Consider the following 24,178-nt stretch of genomic DNA (forward strand, 5'->3'; position numbering starts at 1 on the left):
TCCAAGGTTCCCAATGCACAAAAATGGGATGTAAGGAAAATTGTGACACAATAATCAGTGGGACTTTGAACGCTGCTGCACAGGCATCCCAACCCTGGGCAAAAAACATAAAATACCTTTGAACTGTTAGACAGCCCTGTAAGGGTGGAAGCTGACAGCAAAGCCAGGTTGAGAGGCACAGAGATAACTAGTATGAATAAAGGTTAATGCCATTACCCAGTAAATGGGTGTCATTCTTAGATAAGGATTAAAATCTTGTTGTTAATGCAGAGAAGTTTTACTCTGCAGCTGTCACTGAAACCTTGGGATTCTGTTGACATCCCACATTCCAATCAGCAGAAATATAGCACAGACCATCCATCTCCTAAAAATCACTGATGATCCTGAATCTAGGACCATAATACCACTGTTTGTTTTTCTGTTTCAGGATGCTGCTTAAAGAGAGCAAGAGAGTGCACAATCACCTGACTGCCACTCCGTGAGTAAAACCAGAGCCAGTTTTTTTTTCTTCTATCTATTTCCTATTCTTCCCTCTGCAGGCACAAATTCCTTTTTGAAATGAATTCTGCAGAGCTTATTATTCCCACTATCTAGGTGGATACATGACAAAAAATGGGTGTCTAGGAGGAGGAGCAAAGAATGCCCGTAGAAACAGGTTTAACAGCTTCAGGTGGCAAAAATCTGAGGAAACAAAAAGTCCATAAAGAAATAAGATGTCAATTCATTTGAAAGGATGAACAGCAACTGGGAGTTATCTGCTGAGCGCAAGATAGTTGGGCAGTAAAAACAAGCTTTTAGTGAATTGTGAACATGGGAGACACAGATCAGTCAGTAATTCAGTCAGTAACACTGGTTGGCATGAGTGAACAAATCAATGCCATCTTCATCACATCAGGTTACTCCTAGTGTCTTCAGGGATTGAATTTAGAGACTCTACCCTCTTTTTCATAGGAAAGTTTCAAGGAACTGCCATTGCTTGGAATGGGTTCCAATAAAGAGTCATTGGTCTCAAAATGTTAATTTTATTTCTGTCTCCACGAATGCTGCCAGACCTGCTGAGTTTCTCCAGCATCTATTTTTATTCCTTCATCAGATCTGCACTGAAAAGTAGACGGATTGGAAAGTCAACTGAATCTGTGTCCTACACTGTCCATCCTCTCCTGTCAAGGAAATTCTGATGAGCACAGAATCTTTCAGCACTGGAGGACACCCTTTGGCTCACTGTGCCTGCTCTGCCGCCTTGGTAGAGCTCATCAATCTTTCCAGTTGGTCCCACCCCCCCTATTCTTTCCTCAATGCCCTGCAAATTGTCTCTCTTTTCAAGTATTTATCCAGTTCCCTTTGAAGGTTACTATTCGGTTTGTCTCCAGATAATAACTTGCTTTATAAAACAAATTTCCCATTTCACCTCTGGCTTTTTTGCAAATTGTTTGAAACAGTTTTGCTAGCTAATTACAGATCATTCTTAATTTTGGAAGTGGCTTTGTCTTATTTACTTTCCAAAGATTTCTAATTAATTTTGGACACCTGTGTTAAATTTCTCCTCAACGTTCTTTGCTGTGTGGCAAACAATCTCAAATTCATGCATCTCTGCACATTTTTGAAGTTACTTGTGGAGATTGTGCTATGCGTTCTCTCCAAAGTATTTCTCTGAAACTACCCGCTCAACAATCATACTGGTGGTATATATATTTCCCAAACAGACTGTTCAAGGACATGAAATCATTACTGCTTTTTTTAAATGAAAATGATTGAATATGTTGGAAAGCTCCTTGGAACAATCCTGTAAAATTATCGTAGTGTGCTAGTCAACAAGAGGAATTTCTGCCGACACCATTAAATGTTGTCCTTAAAATTACCACAATTGCTTTGAGAGACAACAAAGAGGCTTCAAGTGGTCTGGAAAGTAATGTAACACCTACTGGCCAATTATGCAGGAGTATCCAGTGGTCATAACCTGCAAACACACCATTATATGCAATTTTCTTCTCTTTACACAAGCAATTTAAAGTTAAAAATTAAAATTGAATAGTCTTCAAAAATTGAGTTTGATCAGAAGTAAGTGCATCATATGCAATTGTATAAAACATATATTACTGTCACACATTTCTATAGCATCTTTAGTTAGGAAACTTACAGGAGCAATATAATTGCAAGTCCATACACATTACACTAATACGTGCATTTCACGATTTCGGGGGAGTGTGGTTCAATGAAAATAAAAATTACTCCAATGCTGTCACACAATCATAAACAGAATCAATCAGTACTATGCTGATAACCTGCTAGCAGTCAATGCCAAACCACTCGTACTAACAATATGCTGTCACTGATCAAATGTACATTTCCAGCACTCACTCCAGCTACAAGACCATATGAAAAGTTATTTTTTTTTACTGAGTTGACACATAACTTCACTCAAAAAGTTGCAAATCTTTGAAATTCTCTGCCCCAGACAGTTGTAGAGTCTCCATCAGTGAACACATTTAAGGCTAGGTGGAGAGATTTTTGGTCTTTCTGAGAATCAAGGGAATTGGGAGTGGACAGGAAGGTGGAGTTGAAGGCCAGAATCAGGTTGTCATATTGAATGGTAGAACACACTCAATGGGTTATATGGTCTACTGCTCCTCTGTTCCTTTTGTACTTGCAAATTCATTTTTCTGTCTATTTGAATGACCAGTAATTAATTTCATGGAGCGCACCAGTAAACAAACATGAAATGATTTGGGATGCAGGATGGGAGTTGTTTCAGCACTGGGATACCCAAAACCTAAGTAAAGCAATGATTTGGAGGTGCTGGTGTTGGACTGGGGTGTATAAAGTTAAAGATCTCACAACACTAGGTTATATATCAACCACAACCACCTGATGAAGGAGCAGCGCTCTGAAAGCTAGTGCTTCCAAATAAACCTGTTGGACTATAACCTGGTGTTGTGTGATTTTTAACTAAATAAAGTGAATTAGCAGATATAATGGTGTAGTGGTCCTGGCACTGGGTTTCCTCATCAAAGATGCTAACTTCAAATTCCATTCTTGCAAACAGAGATAATAAATTTGGCTGATGTATGGGCTAGTATCAGAAAGAAAATGGATCATAAGGGCCAATGGATTTTCCATAAGATCCCAACGGGTTCAATAACATTCTTCAAGAGTGTGATCCTGCCTCCCTGTCTATCCATAATGGCCTCTACCTGATAAAATTGATCACATCCTGATGTGGCAAACCAGCACCAGCCAATCAAGATTTGTGGGTGGCACAGTGGTTAGCACTGCTGTCTCACAGCGCCTGAGACCCGAGTTCAATTCCCGACTCAAGCGACTGACTGTGTGGAGTTTGCACGTTCTCCCCGTGTCTGCGTGGGTTTCCTCCGGGTGCTCCGGTTTCCTCCCACAGTCCAAAGATGTGTAGGTCAGGTGAATTGGCCATGCTAAATTGCCCGTAGTGTTAGGTAAGGGGTAAATGTAGGGGTATGGGTGGGTTTCGCTTCGGCGGGTCGGTGTGGACTTGTTGGGCCGAAGGGCCTGTTTCCACACTGTAAGTAATCTAATCTAAAGATCCACTGCCACTATCTCACTGTGTTAGGATTAGGACTAAATGCTGCCATATCAGTATCACATCCTGAGGACAAATAATGGAACAAAAAGAATATCCCCCAAGCTGAAATGAGAGTTGAAAGTGTGCAGCAGGTTATTAAAGGTAAAAAGAGAGCTTGAGGTTTCGGGGAAAATGCTTCAAAACTGACCAAAGAATTTACATAAACATTCATTTTGCTTTCTCTTTTGAATGCTAACTGAAGTGCTATGCATTTTGCATTACATTTTTTGTTCGCAATCCCTTTTGAGCAATTTTCTTCAAGTTGTTGGAGTCAAAGTTTATTTTTCTCACTGTCTTTCCTTTCCCAGGGCCAAGAAGAAGGTGATATTAGCCCCAAAACCCAAAGTAAAGGTGATTTTTTTTTTCTCTTTTTCCCTCAAGTAAATATTTCTTGGATTTGCAGAAGAACCTCAATTATCTGAAGGACATGGGCGGAGTGTATTTCATTCGGTTAATTGAATTCCAGATAATTGAATTCCAGATAATTGAATACCAGATAACATAGTTTAGCCAAGCATCGGGACCTTGCCAGATAATCCAAAATTCGGATAATCAAATGCCGGATAATCAAGGTTCCTCTGTATTTAAAACAGGTTACACACAGATTATGGAAAGGAAGATATAGTGCCCTATCAAAAATGCAGTGAATTGCTTTGGGGACTAGTGTACATGCAGACAAACCATATGTTCCTTTAGCCTTGCTCTGTGTATCTGTTGAGGATTGGGGATGAGTGTGGGTGAAGGTAGTGTGGAGGGGTAGCAGATGGGAGTTGGTCCAGGAGCAAGGTGGAAGGTCAGTGAGCACACAGCTTGCTTTTAGCTGTTCCTGTTGGCAAAGGGGTGCATCACTGAAACAGGCATAAATAAACCAATTCTCCCTGTATCCCTGTTTTTTCCTTCCTCATTTCCTTCGGGCACCTTGTACCTAACCTGTGTTTCTTACATTTATTTTAATTGCCATAAATGTTTAGTCCCTAGTTCTGGTCTCACTCACAAATGGAAATATTTATTCACCATTTACTCCATCCAGTCTTTTCACTTTGTTAAAGACCTCCATTAGTCACCCGTCCATTTTGGCTTCATTAGAACCCTAGTCTTACTGGATTTCTCCCACATGTCCCCAGACCGATACTGGTCATGGCTTATTTTCTTTGGGTTCAGAAACAGTGCGGGAGCTGGACCATTCAAGCAATGACTGAAATCTGTACAGGCATCAGGCAGTTAATTATTTGTTTTGGGGATGCAGGCAATTTATTAACAGCAGATGATATTGAAGTTTTGGAGGGAAGAGTTGAAGGGATCAGATTCCTGGCCCTTAATGAGTTTTTTATCATTCTCTTTCAATAGGATTCAAGTCCCAAGAAAGAGCAGAGACTCTCTACCCCAGCCAGTACTGTCCCGAAAGTGGTGCCAACGAGCAAAATTATGCCTGTCAGTATCTCAAGCTCCAGTTGTAATCCAAGCCGAGAGACTATTTACCTGGATGATTCTCTTGATGAAGATCTGTCCCTTAAGCCCCCTTCTCTCGAATCAGTCTCTGATGCATTGTCTGTCTTCAACAATTCAACCAAGATCAGCAGGACTGTAAACAATTCTGTCTCGCCTGCACCTCGACCTCAGCCTGTGGCGAAGGAAGATAAAAAGGTCATAGCCAAGGTCACACCACTAGTACTTTCCCCAAAAACAGCCTCCTGTTCCCCAAGAGTAGCCACACCATCACCGAAAGTAGGCACGGCATCTCTGAAAGCAGGCACCCCATCTCCAAAAGCAGGCACCCCATCTCCAAAAGCAGTCACTCAGTCTCCAAAGTCAGGCACATCATCTCCAAAAGTATCCACACTTTCCCCTGTCCCTTTGACTTTCAGTCATTTATTTGGCCATAGCTCAGGCACCAAGAAATCCCAGGAAGGTTCTCGACCAGGAATGACCAGTTTGATCGCCGGCTACACCGCACCATCGTCCCAAGCACCCAAACCTCCTTCAATGACTTCCACAGCCAAGCAGCACCAGCCAGGATTGCAGAGACTGAGCCAGTCACAGACCCAATCCACCAAACAATCCCAATCCAGCATGCACCACAACAGCCTAGTGTCACATCCCCAAGTTACCACTTGCAAAACGCTCCAAAATCCAGTAGTAAAGTTGAATGCATGTCCACAGCATCTGCTTGCAAGTCACGTGTCACAGTTGTCGGATACGTCAACTGCCTACCCAACGTCCTTTTCCCCGTCAGTAACTAGCAATGCCCAGGCGGTGTCTAGGACCAGCATCAGCCCGTCTACCTCTAGTGATTACACGCCTAAATCTGCGATGCCTTCAAGCACCTCAGCCCAAGGTTTTAAACCTCCCTTCTCCATGGCTAGCCCACCTAAACCCACAACCCCTTCAAACACCATGAACCAGAATGTGTCAATAGGGTCAAGCAATTTGACCGGGAGTCCAACAAGCCGGCAAAGCAGCAGCAAACACTCTGGCAGCTCGTCGAGCAGCAGACACTCGCCTTCCGGATCAATTGCTGGTCAGCAGCAATCAACATCCCTTGTTAAAAAAACCTCAGTGCCTCAGAAAATGGCCAGCCCGCCAGGTGCCGGGACTCTTGGCAGAAGCACCACGGGTGGAGCTGTCAGCCGTGGCAGCTTGAGTGTGAGCGGGGCACCCGTCAGGAGCAGCGGAAGCGCTGGTAGGAGCAGTGTTGCTGGGGCAGCAGGAATGAGCACCACAAACCGCAGCACCACAAGCACCTCCGTCACTCGGTCTGGGGCTCTGAGCAGTGCAGCTGCTAACAGGAGCAGCCCAAGCGGAACTGTCAGTAGGACTAGTGTGAGTGGGGGACCCGGAAGTGGCCCTCAGGTTGCTATAAAAATGCTGCCCTCCCTACACAGACCCCCCTCTGGCTCAGGAACATCAACTGGTATCCAGGTAAACTACCTGCTGCATTTACTATTTTTGTGGTTCTCGCCCTTTATTGGAATTTTGCCTGAGAAACTGGTTTATCTCCAACTGGCATAGAAAATTGAAAAAATGATGCTTAACTTTTTTTTTTCTTGAGCCTTGGTTAGTCACCATTTGCATTACTGTTAAGTAGACTGATTGTCTGAATTTTGTTTTGCTTTTCATATATTCCATTTAGTTTCAGACACCAATTCTGAGAATGATAATTTGATTTGATTTGTTTTGATTTATTGTAGTGACATGTACCTTAGTGTAGTGAAAAGCTTTGTTTTGTGAGCAGTACAGACAAATCGTAGCAGACAGGGACATACATAACTTGGCTTTGGAAAGAGGCACACTGCAAAAGGAGTAGAGAACCTGCTGTGTGTGTTTTACCTCTTGAACTCCACGTTCTGCCCCAAGCCCCAGTTGATTTTAACCTTACTGCGAATCTTCTTGCAAGGATGCCTACCTTGAAAAAGTTCTCTCTCCACAAGAATCTGAGAGTCTCTCTCTCACTGCAACCCCCAGGTCATCTCATTGCCCTGAAACTCTTCAACCATGTCGTGAAACAGATTTGACTCTTTGCTACCTTCTTTACCCCCCTCCCCCCCCCCCCCAACCCCCGTTTACCTCTTCACCCTGGAAGCTCCCTGCTTCCATTCCTCATGAAGAGCTTTTACCCGAAACGTCGATTTTACTGCTCCTCAGATGCTGCCTGACCTGCTCTGTTTTTCCAGCACCACTCTGATCTAAACTCTGGTTTCCAGCATCTGCAGTCCTCACTTTTGCCCAAGCCCCAAAGACAAGATAACCCTGTCAGATTCTAGTAGCCATAGCTGAACTTTCCCAAACAGCATTTAACTTGATTCACTTATTTGTGACCAAGCAGTCTCCAGTGCATAACCCCAGTGACTATTGATACTTGACCCAACAGTCTGTACGCAGTTTATAAAAACCCTGCTGGGCATTTCAGCCAGATATTTTATGTTGTCACTTGATGCATGTGCATACCACCTTTCCTACCAGATTCTTAGTTGTATATTCTCATTTTTTCTCTAGTGCTATGCCCAAAAACCTTGGTTTGGATCAACTAACTCCCTGGTTGTCTGCTGACTGTCAGGACTGGCTCTCTCCCATTATGAGCAATTTAGTGTCACACTGCATTGTACATGGGTCCCCAGAACAACAAACAGAGCTAAACAGAATTTTGCTCAAGCCTGACATGTCCACCCTTTCTTCATAAGACAACTCACCCATTTTTAGGTATCATTCCTATCTCCCTGACAGTGACAGTAGAGTCCTTGAATGTTTGTAAAGTTGAGCTGTGCAGATTCTCAAAAAGCAAGGGAGTGAAATGTCGGGGAATGTGGAGTAATCCAATCAGCCATGATTTTATTAAATGGCAGAGCAGGCTCATGTGGGCTTGCTCCTGCTTGTAATTCATGCAAATATAAAATTTTTGACGAATATTGAATTCCTCCTTACCAGGTAAGAGATTCATGGGCTGCTGTTAAGTAATGTATCAGGAGGTGCTTTTTCTGTTAGAGTTGACCTCAGGAGTGGATGCCAGCAATCCACTGTACATTTACAATGAGGTGTTGTTGCATGTGCTGGTTGTAGATTTTCCTGCTCATCAATCTTATAGACAAAAATAAAGATTTGTATCAATTGGTATCTTGCAACAACCTCAACACAGTCTGAAACATGTATAGTCAATGACATGTCGTCTTTTCACACTTCTGAACACAGCAGGCAGGTTGTGTGCAGTTAGATCCCACAAACTGTGTTTCTAAAAGTATTAATTTGTGGGTTCTGGATACACTGATGAAGCCAACATTTGCTCTCTATGCTACTTTGCCCTTGAGAAGGTGATGCTCTGCTGTCACTTTGAACCTTTGCATTGTGTGTGCTGTAAATGCCCTCATGGTGGTGTTAGGAAGGGATTTTTAGGATTTTGACTCACCAACAATGAACATAGAAAATAGGAGCAGAAGGAGGCCATCTCACCCCTCAAGCCTGCTCCACCATTCTGTTCCACTTACCCTCACGCTCACCATAACCCTGAATTCCTTTACTGTGCAAAAATCAATCTATCTTTGCCTTAAAAACATTCAACGAGGTAGCCTCAACTGCTTCGCTCAGCAGGGAATTCCACAGATTCACAACCTGCTGGGTGAAGAAATTCTTCAACTCCGTCCTAAATCCGCCCCGTTTTTATAAAGCTATGCCCCCTAGTCTCCTCTGCCAGAGGAAACGACCTCCCTGCTTCTGTCTTATCTATTTCCTTCATAATTTTATAAATTTCTATAAGGTCACCCCCCCCTTCCATTCTTCTAAATTCCAATGAGGTTAGTCCCAGTCTACTCAATCTTTCCTCATAAGCCAATCCTCTCAATTCTAGAGTCAACCTAGTCAACCTCCTCTGTACCCCCTTTAGTGCCAGTACATCCTTTGTCAAGTCAGAAGATCAAAATTGTACACAGTACTCCAGGTGTGACCTCACCAACACCCTAATCATCTGCAGCATAACCTCCCTATTTTTAAACTCCAGCTCTCTAGCAATGAAGGACAATATTCCATTTGCCTTCTTAGTTATCTGCTGCACCTGCAAGCCAACATTATGTGATCCATGCACAAGGACACGCAGGTCCCTCTGTACAGTAGCGTGCTGCAGGTTTTCACTATTTAAATAATTATCCATTTTGCTATTATTTCTATCAAAATGGAAGACCTCACATTTACCAATGTTGTACTCCATCAGCCAGACCCTGGCCCACTCACTTAACCTATCTATATCCTTCTGCAGACTTTGTGTCCTCTGCACACTTTGCTCTACTACTCATCTTTGTATCATCTGCGAACTTTGCTCCCCAACTCTAATTCTTCGAAGTAAATTGTAAACAATTGCAGTCCCAACACTGATTCCTGAGGCACGCCACCAGCCCCTGATCATCAATCAGAAAAACACCCATGTACCCCCACTCTTTGCTTTCTGTTAGTTAACCAATCTTTTATCCATGCTAATACATTCCCCGTAACATTGTGCACCTTTATCTTAAGCAGCAGCCTTCTGTGCGGCACCTTGTCTAATGTCTTCTGGAAATCCAGGTATGCCACATCCGTTGGTTCCCTGTTGTCCACCACGTGGGTAATATCCACAAAGAATTCCAGTAAATTAGTTAAACATAACCTTCCTTTCTTGAACACATGCTGTGTCTACCCAGTGGGACAATTTCTGTTTCAATGTCTCGTTAGTTCTTTCTTGATGATAGATTCAAGCATCGTGGGCTCTGTGGTTAGCATTGCTGCCTCACAGCACCAGGGACCTGGGTTTGATTCCACCTTTGGGTGACTATCAGTGTGGAGTTTGCACATTCTTCCCATGTCTTTGTGAATCATAGAATCCCTAAAGAGTGAAGGCAGGCCATTTGGCCCATCAAATTCACACCAACCCTTTGAAGATCATCCCATCCCGACATACTCCATCCCCATAAACCTCGTTTCTCATAACTTACACATCCCTGGACACTATGAGAAATAAGCATAGCCAAATCACTTCACCTGCACATCTTTGGACTGTGGGAAGAAACCCACACAGGCACAGAGAGAATGTGCAGACTCCACACAGATCGTCGCCTGAGGGTGGAATCGAACCCAGGTCCCTGGTGCTGTGAGGCAGCAATGCTAACCACTGAGTCACTGCGCCACCTCACGCCCTGCATGTGGGTTTCCTCCCACAGTCCAAAGATGAGCAAGTTCGCTGGATTGGCCATGCTAAGTTGCCCATTATGTCCAGTGTTATGCAGGCTAGCCATGGGAAATGCAGGGATAGGGTAAGGGGTTGGATCTGGGTGGAGGGTCAGTGTGGACTCAATGCGCTGAGTGGTCTACTTGCATACTGTTTGGATTCTATGAATTTTCCCCACTGCAGAAGTTAAGCCAACGTGCCTATAGTTACATGTTGTTTGTCTCCCTCCTTTTTTGTTTAAACAGTACATCACATTTGTTGTTTTTCCATCTGCCCCAGGGTCCACTAAATTTTAATAAATTACAACAGGCTCACTTGCTATTTCCCCCACCAGCTCTTTTAGTCCCCTTCCATCAGGGCCAGGAGATGTGTCTATCTTTAGCCCCATTAGCTCGCCCAACACTACCTCTTTAGTGCTAATGATTGCTTCTTGGTCCTCACCTGCCATAGTCTCCCTGTCCTCAATTATTGGTATGTTTTATGTGTCTTCCTCTGTGAAGACCAACACACAATAACTGTTCAATGCCTCAGCCATTTTCTTATTTTCCATTATTAAATCCCCCTTGTCATCCTCTAATGGACCAGTGTTTACCATAGCCACTCTTTCATTTTATTTATTTGTAGAAACTTCTGTTACCTGTTTTTATATTCTGAGTTAGTTTACTCTCATAATCCATCATATCTTTCTTTATGGCTTTTCTCATGGCTTCCTGTTGACCTTTAAAGATTTCCCAATCCCATAGCTCCCCACTAATCTTTGTCACTTTGTATGGAGTTGCTTTCAATTTGACACCTTCCATTATTTCCTTAGTTATCTATGGTTGATTATTGCTTTTCCTACAATCCTTCCTTTTCACTGGTCTATACTTTTGCTGAGCACGATGAAAAATCGCTTTGAAATTCCTCCACTGTTCCTCAGTTGTCCCACCAATATGGTCTTTGTGCACAGTCTACCTTAGCCAACTCTTCCCTCACCACATAATTGTCCCCTTTGTTCAAGCAGAAGGCACTGGTTTTGGATTATCTTCTCACCCTCCATCTATATTTTAAATTCAACCATACTGTGATCGCTCCTCCCAAGAGGATCCCTAGCTATGAGTTCATCAATTATTGCAGGCTCATTATACAGGACCAGATCTAGGGTAGCTTACACCCTCATGTGTTCCATTACATACCATTCAAGGAAACTATTACGGATACATTGTGTGAACCTCCTCAAGGCTGCCTTCACCAAATTGATTTGACCAATTAATATGTAGATTAAAATCCTCCATGATAATTACCGTACCACTTCTGCATGCATCAATTATTTCTTTGTTTATTACCCCGCCCCCACCATCTGTTTATTATTAGGTGGCCTCTAGACTACACCTATCTGTGAGTTTTTCCCCTTATTATTTCTAATTTCCACCCACATTGGTTCAACCTACTTCTCCATCATCTCTCATTATCATCTCTCACTACTGACCTGATGTCATCATTAAATATTAGAGCTACACCACCTCCTTTTCCTTCATATCTTCATAGGGTGGCTCAGTGCTACCTCACAGCGCCAGAGACCCAGTTCAATTCCTGCCTCAGGCGACTGTCTGTGTGGAGTCTGCACATTCTCCCCATGTCTGCGTGGGTTTCCTCCGGGTGCTCCGGTTTCCTCCCACAATCCAAAGATGTGCAGGTTAGGTGAATTGGCCATGCTAAATTGCCCATAGTGTTAGGTGATGGGGTAAATGTAGGGGAATGGGTCTGGGTGGGCTGCTCTTTGGAGGGTCAGTGTGGAGTTGTTGGGCCAAAGGCCCTGTTTCCACACTGTAAGTAATCTAATCTAATATCTGTCCTTCTACATAGTCTGATATCCCTGGATATTTAATTCTGTCATGACCATCCTGCAACCATACCATGCCACTGATGGCCACTGAATCAAATCCGCTCGTAATGATTTGTGCCATAATCTCATTTATTTTGTTTCAAATATTGCGAATATTCAGATAAAGTGCTCTTATGCTAGTTTCTATGCCATTTTTAATCCTAACACATCCATTAGAAGAACCTTTGTTTTCAAACATTCTCAGTTTTTTGGTCACTACCTGGTTTCCACTCACCTTAGTGCCAAACTGCTCAGATGCTTCTTTCTTCTTATTTACTGTCATGATTCTCTTTTCCCTTCAGCCCCCATCCACTCTAGCTAACTGAGAATCTCCCCTTAGGTTCCCATCTCCCTGCCAAACTAGTTTAAAGTCTGCCCAACAGTGAAAGAATGCCATACAGCTCCAAGCCAGGCCTGTGACTTGGAGAGGAACTTGCAAGTTTGCAAATGCATTTATTGCCTTGGCCTTGTCGTTGGTCAAGATTCTGTGTTTAGAATGTGTTTGCAAAGAAATCTTGGCAAGTTGCTGTTGTGCATCAGGTACTCACAGCAACCACTATGCACTGGTGGTATAGAATAAGCATTTCAATTGGTAGAGCGGTTGCTTGATGCCAAATAGTGTTGTGCCTGACCTGTGCCTTCTCGATCATGGACAGGAATTGGAAGTTGGGAAGTGAATTACTCTCTGCAAAATTCCCAGCTCTGACCTACTCGTGATGTATTTATAAAACTTGACCATGCCGACCAGATATCCTAAACTAATATAGTCCCATTTGCCAGCACATTGCCCATATCCCTCTCCACCCTTCCTATTCATATACCCATTCAGATGTCTTTTAAGTGTTTTAATTGTACCAGCCTCCCCCACTTCCTTTGGCAGCTCATTCCATACACGCACCACCCTCTGAGTGAAAAAGTTGCCCCTTAGGTCCCTTTTATATCTTTCCCCTCTCACCCTAAACCTATGCCTTCTAGTTCTGCACTCCCCCACCCCAGGGAAGAGACTTTGTTATTTACTCTATCCATACCCCTCATGATTTTATAAACTTCTATAAGGTCACCCCTCAGCCTCCGACACTCCAGGGAAAACAGCCCCAGCCTATTCAGCCTCTCCCTATAGCTCAAACCCTCCAACCCTGGCAAAATCCTTGTAAATCTTTTCTGAATCCTTTCAAGTTTCACAACATCCTTCTGGTAGAAGGGAGACCAGAATTGCACGCAATATTCCAAAAGTAGCTGAACCAATGTCCCATACAGCTGCAACATGACCTCCCAACTCCTATACACAGTGCTCTGATCAGTAAAGTCAAGCATTCCAAGCGCCGTCCCACTGTCCTATCTACCTGCAACTCCACTTTCAAGTAACTTTGAATCTGCACGCCAAGGTCCTTTGTTCAGCAACACTCCCCAGGACCTTCCCATTAATTGTATAAGTCCTGCTCTGATTTGCCTTTCTACAATGCAGCACCTCACATTTATCTAAATTAAACTCCATCTGCCACTTCTCGGCCCATTGGCCCATGTGATCAAGATCCCGTTCTAATCTGAGGTAACCTTCTTTGCTGTCCATCACACCTCTAATTTTGGTGTCATCTGCAAACTTACTAACTATACCTCCTATATTCACATCCAAATGCCTAGCTTGTTGACGAGGGATTCACGATAGAAGTATCATTGAATAGCATGGCTAGATTGCCTTGTTGGAGGTGGTCATTGATAACATTTGTATGGTGTACCCATTACAAGTCACTTATCAACCTACGCCTGAATGTTGTTCTCCATTAGCTGCATGCTGCCATAGATTCCTTCATTATCTAGGAAATTGTGCAATCATCAGCAAAAATGATTAACATTTTTTTCTCAACCAACATCACTGAAACAGATTAGCTGATCACGGAGTTGTTGCTGTTTATGAAAGCTTGCTGATTACAAGTTGGCTGCTAAATTTCCTGCGATCCAATGCTGACTACACTTCAAACGCACTTCATTGGCTATAAAGTGCATTGGGATGTCCTGCAAAAGGCGCAGTTTATAACTATCACTGTCAGAAGAATCAGATAGCAATGGAGCAGTGGTGTTGAGGAAGGAGGACCAAGAGCAGACTTACTCTGGACTGAATGCTGGCCATGAGTTATTGTTTCTCCTGGTGACTGTAATAGATTGACAGGACTATAGCCCAGATTGACAGGACTATAGCCCTGATTGACTTGGCAACAGAGCAAAAGATTACATTAAGGAGAAGTGTGTCCCTTTCATAGAGAAATTGCTTTAATATTTAAGTGTCTTAAAAAAAATTTTGACTGTGCAGTTTCCATGTTTTTCTATTCCATTTGTGTCTCATATCAGTTTTTAAATTTAATTGTATCTTAGGGACTATGATGATGATCCCTTTGCTGCTTCTGATTGATCCACCTGGTTAAGGGAACGTTTTTTTTTCCCAAGGGCTACATTTTGGCTTTCATAGAACCATACAGTACAAAATAGGCATTTCATTCCTTGAGTCTACGTTCTACATTTTTGGTTTTCAGGGTCTCCACATTCATTCTCAAGAACTAATTTATTACGTGATGAATTCACACAGGAACAATTCCTGCTGTATTGTGATTGACGTTTGAGTATTTAGACTAATGGACAGAATTGGAAGAAGTCATCAATATCCGTAATAATTAACAGTCCTCCGTTAAACATAATCTGCAAAGAAGCATTTGTTTCCTACACACCACATGATGACAAAAGATAATAGGCATAAGTTAATAACCAGTCTGTACTTCACCCAAAACGTCATTAACATAAGCACATTTTTCACAAACTGTTGAAATCACAGCTAATGCATTTCCATAGCATATCCATAACGTTGCAGAATTTTACCAGACAGTTACCATCCTTTATATGACATGTCAGATATCAATCTCAGATTTAAATTGCAAATTGACCATGTTCATGATACTAGCATCCACTACATTTTCCCCAGATAGGAGTTTCTGAATTTTGGCAGCCTTAAATTTGAGATTCTACACTCGTATGCAAGGAATTCATAACTTCAGTCTCATAGTTGGCTGACAGGTTTAAAATTATTCTATCACTTTGCAGCTCCTCCCCCCCCCCCCCCCCCCCCCCCACACCTCGTTGCAGCCACTTACCATTGACTTCTGCCAAGTGGCATGACTTCCATTCCCAAACCAAAAGGCTGCAGCTCATGGGTCCTGGCAAAAGGCAGCAGTGGATCCTGGGAACTCCCTTACTGCTGCCACTTACTTTCCTCAACTGCTCGCTGCTCCCCCAGTCACGGACTGTAACTCTCCCATGTTTGCTGATGATGAGTTCACTATCGAACATGTTGGAGGCAAACCAGTCCACCACTGCCTTATACTTTTAACCCTGCTCTAGTTGATCACACTCTCCACTTTCATCCGTCTGTGTGGCATCACACCTACCTAATTCAATTATTGCCCATCCAGACAATTATCTGCAATAATTTTTTTTGTCTTCCTGGTTAGGTGCCATTATATTTTAAGTGCCTCCCAAGGATCTCCTCTTTCTTCCTCCTCCTATTTCTCATCCATAAATTGCACTTTGGCAATGTCTTCTGAAAGCACAGCGTTAGTTTCCACATGTACACTGACAGCACCCAGCCCAACCTCACCGCCATCTCTCATGACTTGACCCTGCTGTTTCTAAATCGCTTATGTGATATCCAAAACTGGATGAGCAGAAATTTCCTGTAATCAAAAGATTGTGAAGAATGAATCTGTTGAGCTTTATCCCCACTACATTCCCTGACAGCAGTCTTGCATCTGAATCAGACCATTCATAACCTTGATACAACTTTAACCTCAAGATAAGATCCTGACCACACCTCCACATAACATCATAGATTGCCTGCTCCCACATGCATGACATCACCTGCTCCACACATGTACTGCTCAGACCCTCATTTCTGTTTGTGTTACTCCCCACTTGACTATTCCAACCTCTCTCTGTTAACTTCTCATACCCTACCCTTTGTAAACTGGAGATTGTTCAAACATCTGCCTCACATTTGGATGTGGGCTCCAGGACAAACAATGTCTTAGTTTTAAAATTCTTATCCTTGTTCTCAAATTGCTTCATAGCCTTGCCCTCTCCCTCTAATTCCCCCACCCTCCAAAACCCTTCATGATATTCAGTCTTCCAATCTTGATCTCTCCAACGTTAGCAACCATGACTTCAGCTTCCAGCACCCTCAGCACTGGAGCTCCCTCCCTAAACTCTTTGTCTCTTTGCCTCTAGAGCACCCTTTATAAGCCATCAACTCTCAGCTATCCCCACATGTCTCAGGGTCATAATTGTTTGATAAAGTTCCTGTGAGGCACCCTGGGATCTTTTACTCTATTAAGGTCACTATATAAATAAACTTGTTGTTATTCCAGGCAACGGCTGGATCGACCTTATTGGCAAACACGTCATCTCTGACCCTAATGACGTCGCCCCTGAATGTAACAAATCTGAACGCAACCTCGGCGTCCCTGAACTCAGCTGCTGCGTTCAGCATGTTGGGCGGTCTGGTTCCCGTCTCCCTGCCCTTCCAGCTCCCGCTCAACCTGATCAACTTCGCTTCGGAATCAGACATCACCACCACCACGCCAACTGGATCTACCTCAGTCCCGTTTCAGCACAACATAACACAAAGTAAGTCCCTGGGATTGTACTTCAGGGTCCATGGAGTTCCTGTCCCATACACATGGATGAGCTAAAGGGGCACTAAGATCTGACAGTACCTCTCAATGACTGTCTACAAGAGGTCCTTATCTATTGACAGTTCCCCACCTTTTTCCTGCTGCTCTACACATCATCTGTCTTCAGATAAGTGTCCAGTTCCCTTTTGAAAACTGATTGAAATTGGTGTGAGCGTAAACATATTAAAGACGTTTACTTGAGTTGTTTTGTAAGATTCTTGTTTCCTGGACTATTTGCCAGTGAGTCTCTCAGAGGGTGGCAGTGGTCACATTGGATTTCTTCAGAGTCCTGCATTGCATGATGGGATTAGTTTGCCTGTCAGTATAGTAATAGACTGAGAGGAGGGAATCCATTGTGTGCTGCTTACTGACCTCTGCTTGATGCCGTGGTAAACGATGGTGTGGGTTCACGGGTCTTAACTACTGGACCCCATTTCTGAGGCTGGCCTGGGCAGAACCATGAGCCTCTGAAAAGGGGCTATCTTTTAGGAGGTTCAGTGAAGAAGGTGCTGGTTGGGAGTTGGGTAAGAGTTCAAGAATGGACTAGACAATGTTTTGTGGGAAATTGCTAATACGTGGACCATCTACACTGCATCTCTTCAGGGACGGTCTGAAAGGGTACAATCACAACATGTAAAGTTGTAGAAAAAGCTTTTCACCTGGTCTGCTGGTGAAAATGAGGGCCAATTACCTCAAAATAATCCAAAAACTGTGGTCTACCAAGTTTCTTTGATGTTCTGTGGTGAAGGTAAATAACTAGGTAATCGAGGGTTCAAAATTGACCAGGGAATGCACCCCTCTCTATCAAAATAAAGCCATTATAATAATCTGCATCTATTAGAAGGGGCATATGGGGCCCAATCTGATGTCTCAGCTGACGGGTAGCATCTCTGACAGTGCATCATTTCCTTATTACTGTACTGGAATTCCAGCCTAGAATTTGGGTTCAGTTCTTTAGACAGACTTGAACTTAGAGATGTGAATCCCCTTGTTGGTGAAGGTCAGTTGAGTACAAGCCAGGGATTTAAGAGTCACAAGCCAGATGTGCAATGGGTTTACCTCGTGAATTATTTTGGGATAATATTAACTTACTATGCTTAACAACAACAAGAGCCATTTTTCATGCTTGCTGTTTGGGAGCTTGCAATGTTTATTATTGTTTGAGTTTTTAGTATAATGGAGAGGGTAGCTTATGTTGTGTAAATGGATTTTCAAAATATTTGTTAAAGTGCCAACAAGAGACCTAACAGAAGTCCAAGATGTCAAATAGATAGAGAGCACTAGTTAAAGGATAGAATTAGTTAAAGGATAGAAAACAGAGAGTGATGGTGAACGATTGTTTGCCAGACAGAAGGGAAATGTATAGTGGCCTTCTCTAGGGTAGGGCAGCTGCTATTTTTAAGATATAGTAAGGACCTGAACATAGCTACACAGTAACACTTTGTTGACACAAAACTCAGATAAATAATAAGGGAGATTGCAGGTGGACAGAGACAACTGACAAAATGAGCAGACTCCTGGAATGCAGAATTTAATACATGGTCACTGACTGCACATTGAAGTGATGCATTTTGCTAAGAATGAAGAGAAGCAAAGTGAACCAAATTATACACCTTTAAATTAGTTGCATAAACAAAGACACCTGGGGGTTCACATACACAAATATTTGTAGATCGCAAAACAAATTGAGAAGCAGGGCGAGTCCAGAATTTAAAAAGGAGAAATAGTTGCTTTTGTCTAATAGAGCCATACAGCATGAAGCAGACCCCTTCATCCAACTCATCTGTTCAGTTCTGGGCACCCGCACCTCAGAAAGGACATTGAGAGAATGCAATAAAGAGATTTACAATGATGAGGGACTTCCATGATAGGATAAGACTAGAGAAGCTGAGATTATTCTCTTTATAGTAGAAAAGACGAGGGGAAATGTGTTGAGATCTTCAGAGTCACAAATGTTTTTGATAAGGTGAATAAGGAGAAACTTACCCCAACAGGAGAGTCATTAACAGAATGACACATATTTAAGAAATTTCCTAAAGACCTGAAGGTGATGGCATATTTTTGCATAGGGTATGATGATCTGAACTGCACTGTCTGGAAAGTTGCTAGAGACAAGTTTAAGGCTAACTTTCAAAAGGGAATGAGATTAATACTTGAAAAGGAAAAAGAAAATCCATGTCTCTAGATGAAGAGAGTATTGGGACTAATTGGTACCTTTTTTGAAGATGTGGCTCAAGCATGATATATGGACATGGCCTTGTCTGATCCTAAAGACTGACTCAGTGAGAGCTTGTGCTGTTAGGTTATGGAAGCCTGGCTCTCATAATTGTTTCCCTCTTCTTGACAGGTATTTTGAAAGGTTTGCAGTCTGGTTCTTCACAGCTTTCCCGATCGAGTGTGCCAGCCCACTTACAACAGGCCTACGCAGGTACTGTTCTGTTTTTACAGGCACCACGTGTTATGGTTTTAAGTATTTCATCGGGTGATGCCTGCTGTTTGATGGGGCAAATCGTGGATCCATGCCCAAATTTATTCCAGTCAGTCCGCTGTTTGACTTTCAGTACAGTTTAGGGGTGGAGAACAGTGGTTTTATGTGCTGTGGACTAAGGTTACTCCTCAGCGAGGGTACATGGAAGTGATACCATTTCTCTAAACTTTGTAACAAGAGCTGCATTTAAATCAACGTCTTAGCTACGGATTGTTATCTGATTTACTGAACCCCAAAGCTCTGGAGACTCTGAGCAAGTATTAATGCAGCCCCACGACCACATATGTGTATGTATTAAGTGCAGAAGTAGACTATTTGATCCTTCAAGCCTACTATACCATTTAGTAAGATCTGTTTCATGTTTCAAATTCCACATTCAAAAAACAATGAAAGGTGACCAAAATAATAATAATACAGATGGAGAAAATAAATGAATGTAAACTTGTAAGTAATATTAAGAGCTTTTTAAGTATATAAAAAGGAAGTGAGAAGCCAAAGTGAACATAGGCCCCTTAGAGAATAAGGCTGGAGCAGAAATAATGGGGAACCAGGAAATGGCAGAGGTGTAAATACTTTGCATCGGTCCATACGGTGGAAGCATTCCAAAATGACTAAATACTCCAGGGGCAAAAGGAGGAGAGAAAATAAACGCAAATAGCCTATCGCTAGAGAAAATGTGCTAATGAAACTAATGGGGTTAAAGATTGATAAATACCCTGCACCTGATGCATCCAAGCAAGTACCTTCAGAGCTAGTGGATGCACTGATAGTAATCTTTCAAGAATTCTTAGATTATGCAGAAGACCCAGAGGATTGGAAAATTGCCAGTATAACATTTTTATTTTGAGAAGTGAAGCAAAAAACCGAAATAGACCAGTTAGTTTATTGCCTGTCATTGGGAAAATGTTCAGGTATTATAAATGATGTAATAGAGCATTTAGAAATGCATAATATGATCAAGCAGTATCAGCGTGGCTTCACAAAGAGAGATTCATGCCTGACAAATTTATTGCAATTTATCGATTAGATTACTTAGTGTGAAAACAGGCCCTTCAGCCCAACAAGTCCACACCGACCTGCCGAGGCGCAACCCATCCAGACCCATTCCCCTACATTTACCCCTTCACCTAACACTACGGGCAATTTCCCATGGCCAATTCACCTAACCTGCACATTTTTGGATTGAGAGGGGAAACCGGAGCACCCGGATGAAACCCACACAGACACGGGGAGAACGTGCAAACTCCACACAGAGTCGCCTGAGGCGGGAATTGAACCATGATCTCTGGCGCTGTGAGGCAGGGCTAACCACTGTGCCACCGTGCCTTTGGGGACAACAGGTGGGATGGATAAGGAGGAAACAAAGACTGTAATATATTTGGATTTTGAGAAGGTGTTTGGTAAGGTGCTACACATTAGGGTATTTAATAAGATAAGAGCCCATGGTGTTCGGGATACTATATTCAGTGCGGATAGAGGATTGGCTAACTGGTGGAAGACACTATTGGGATATGGAGGACATTTTCACAATGGCAATCTGTAACTCAAGGTGTGCCACAGGGATCAGTTCTGGTGCCACAATAATTTATAATACATATTATTGACTTAGAATCACTTAATCCCTACAGTGTGGAAAGAGGCAGGTTGACCCATCAAGTCTGCACTGACCGTCCAGAAGTATCCCATCCTTGAATGTACTAATTGGGATTGTACCAAGATTGTGGATGACACAAAAATAAGTGGGAGGGAAAGTGATGAGGGTGACACAAGAGTGTGCAGAGGAGTATTGGCAGATTAAGTGAATGGCGAAAAACTTGACAGATGGAATATAATGTGGGGAAATGTGCCAGCATAGAACAGAACAGGTCCTTCGGCCCACCAAGTTAGTGTTGACCATTATACCATTCTAAACTAATCCCATCTGCCTGCATATGGTCCATAACTTTCTATTCCCTGCCTGTTCATGTGTCTGGCTAAATGCCTCTTAAAACAGGATTTAAGTCCTGTGCTGTCCTTTGCTATGTTGTCTGTCTGTCTTTGTCCCCCCACACACACCCCCACCCCCAACCCCCCTCTATCTCTCTCTCTCTCTCCCCTCCCTCCCCCTCTCCCTCCCTCCCTCCCTCCCTCCCCCTCTCTCTCCCTCCCCCCTCTCTCTCCCTCCCCCCTCTCTCTTTCTCTTTCTCTCTCTCCCTCCCTCTGCCTCACCCTCTCCCTTTCCCTGCCCACTCCCTAGTACCTTTCTCCCCCCAACTCTCTCCTCCCCTGCTCTTTCTCTCTCTCTAGCTCTTTCCAAAGTGCAGTTATTGCACTTTGTTAAGGAGAATAGTGAAGCTGAGTATTATTGAAATGTAGCAGACAGCTACAGAATGAGGATTTCGGAGTTCTTGTCCATGAATCCCAGAAATCTAACATCCACGTTCAGTCGGCCATAGGGAAGGCAAATGCAATGTTGGCCTTTTCAAAGGGAATGGAGTATGAAAGTAGGAAGGTTCCACTAAAACTATACGAGGCACCAGTCAGACCACAGCTGCAACACTGTGAACAGCACTGGGACCCTTAACTGAGGAAAGATATACTGGCATTAGAGGCAGTCTAGAGAAGATTCACTAGGCTGATACCAGACATGGAGAAACTGCCTTATAAGGAGGTTGACTAAGTTGAACCTATACTGATTGGAGATTAGAAAAGTGAGAGACAACCTTATTGAAACATACAAGGTTCTTAGAGGACTTGATGGGCCAATACAGTTCGGTTTTCCCCTGTGAGAGAGTTTAGAACTAGACAGCATCATCTCAAAGTAAGATGTCGCACACTTAAGACAAAGCAGAGGAGGATTTGTTTTCTCTCAGGGTTATGGAATTGTGTCAAAGCTGGAATATTAAGTATATTCAAGACTGAGGAGGAATTTTAATTAGTAAAGGAATCAAAGGTTATGGGGAAAAGGCAGGTAAGTGAAGTTGAGGATTATCTGATCCATTATCTGATCCACTGGTTGGAGTCATAGCCAGCACATTGGAAGATTGTTCTGAGGACTGGAAGTCAATCTTTTCAACTCCAGGACACCCCTGCACAAGTTCCTCAGGGTAGTGTCTTAGTGTCTTCCATTCATCTTCAACTTCTTCATCAATGACCTTCCCTCCATCATAAGGTCGGAAATGGGGATGTTCGCTGTTTGTGCAATGTTAAGTACCATTTAGCATTCCTCAGATACTGAAGCAGTCCATTTTGAAATGTAGGAAGATCTGAACAATGTCCAGGTTTGGGCTGACAACTGGCAAGTAACATTTATGTCACACAAATGCCAGGCTATGACTGTCACCAGTAAGAGACAATCTGATCACCATCCCTTGATATTCAATGGTGTTATCATCACTGAATCCACCAACAACTGGGGGTTACCATTGACCAGAAACTCAACTGGACTCACCACATAAACACAGCAGCCACTAGAGTGGGTCAGAGGTTAGAAATACTGCACAAGTAACTCACCTCCTGACCCTGCACTTGCCTGGATGGGTTTAGCTCCAATAACACTCAAGTTTGACATCATCCAGGACAAAGCCAAAATCATCTTGATTGGCACTACATCCACAAACATCCACTCCCCTCCAACACCAATGCTCAGTATCAGTAGCAAGATGCATTGCAGAAATTCATCAAAGATTATTCATTAGCACCTTCCAAACCCATAACCAGTTCCATCGAGAAGGACAAGGACAGCAGATACATGGGGAACACCACCACCTGCAAGTACCTCTCCAAGCCACGTACCATCCTGACTTGGAAATATATCGCCATTCCTTCACTGTCATTGGGTCAAATCCTGAAATTCCCTCCCTAACGGCATTGTAGGTCAATCCGCAGCAGTTCAAGGAGGCAGTTCGCCACCACTTTCTCAAGGGCAACTAGGGACGGGCAACAAATGCTGGCCAGCCACAACAGCTGTGTCCCACGAATGAATAAAAAAAGTCACCATCGTATTTAATGGCAGAGCAGATTTGATGGCCTGAATGGACTGCTCCTGCTCCTACATCTCTCGTGGTTTATGATCTTCCCATCTAAACCAATGACCTTTAACTCTGTTGTCTAACAAAAATCTACCTTCATCTTTTGTTTTAAACTTTAATATAAATACTTTATTCCACCACCAGGAAAATGTTTATGTGGCCAATTGTATATCAACCAGCAAAGCCTGCTATGGGCAATGCTGATATCAAATAAAAATGTAAGGGCATGGTTAGGGAAAGAGGGGAGTACTAAATCAAAATGGCATTAGAGGGGGGAAATAAAAATATTCCATGACCTTGTTGCCACCTCCTTGAGGTAGTGAATTCAAAGTTGCACAACTCTCTTGAAATTTAAATAAAAATTTCCTCATATCTGTCCTAGAAGGGTAACCCCTAGTTTACCCGAGAAGCACCCATAAGAGGAAACATCTTTTCCACATCCAGCTTATCAGGACCATTTAAGATCTTGTACATTTCAGTCAAGTAACTCCTCACTCTTCTAAACTCCAGGGGAAACCAGCCCAGTCATTCCAACCTTTCCTCATAAGGCAACTTGCTATCTACAATCTCAAGATGGCGTCACCATGAGGTGACTCCTTGCAAGCTCTCTACAACAAAACTCCCTTGTGTACATCCTGTGCAGTGGAGCCTGGAAGCCTTACTCTGTCCTAGTTTTCTTTCACCCTATGATCTGTGTGTCCTTTTTAGCATGGTCTGCCTGTACTGCTCACAAACAAAGCTTTTATAGAACATGGAACAATACATAGAACAATTGTGGGTGGCACGGTGGCACAGTGGTTAGCACTGCCAGAGACCAGGGTTCA

General features: G+C 43.0%; 1 protein-coding gene across 2 annotated transcripts in view; it reads left to right on the top strand.

The window, feature by feature from the left end:
- The window catches only part of LOC132831267 (ubinuclein-2-like), an 81,028-nt gene that overhangs the window by 49,879 nt on the left and 6,971 nt on the right, over window positions 1-24,178 (top strand). For both annotated transcript variants that reach the window (XM_060849293.1, XM_060849292.1), the window contains exons 12-16: window positions 428-478; window positions 3,904-3,946; window positions 4,943-6,514; window positions 16,551-16,809; window positions 19,204-19,284. In XM_060849293.1, coding sequence (XP_060705276.1) covers window positions 428-478; window positions 3,904-3,946; window positions 4,943-6,514; window positions 16,551-16,809; window positions 19,204-19,284 — 2,006 coding nt within the window. The remainder of the gene's footprint in view (window positions 1-427; window positions 479-3,903; window positions 3,947-4,942; window positions 6,515-16,550; window positions 16,810-19,203; window positions 19,285-24,178) is intronic.

Source organism: Hemiscyllium ocellatum, chromosome 33 (genome assembly GCF_020745735.1).
Source record: "Hemiscyllium ocellatum isolate sHemOce1 chromosome 33, sHemOce1.pat.X.cur, whole genome shotgun sequence".
Classification (NCBI taxonomy): Eukaryota; Metazoa; Chordata; class Chondrichthyes; order Orectolobiformes; family Hemiscylliidae; genus Hemiscyllium; species Hemiscyllium ocellatum.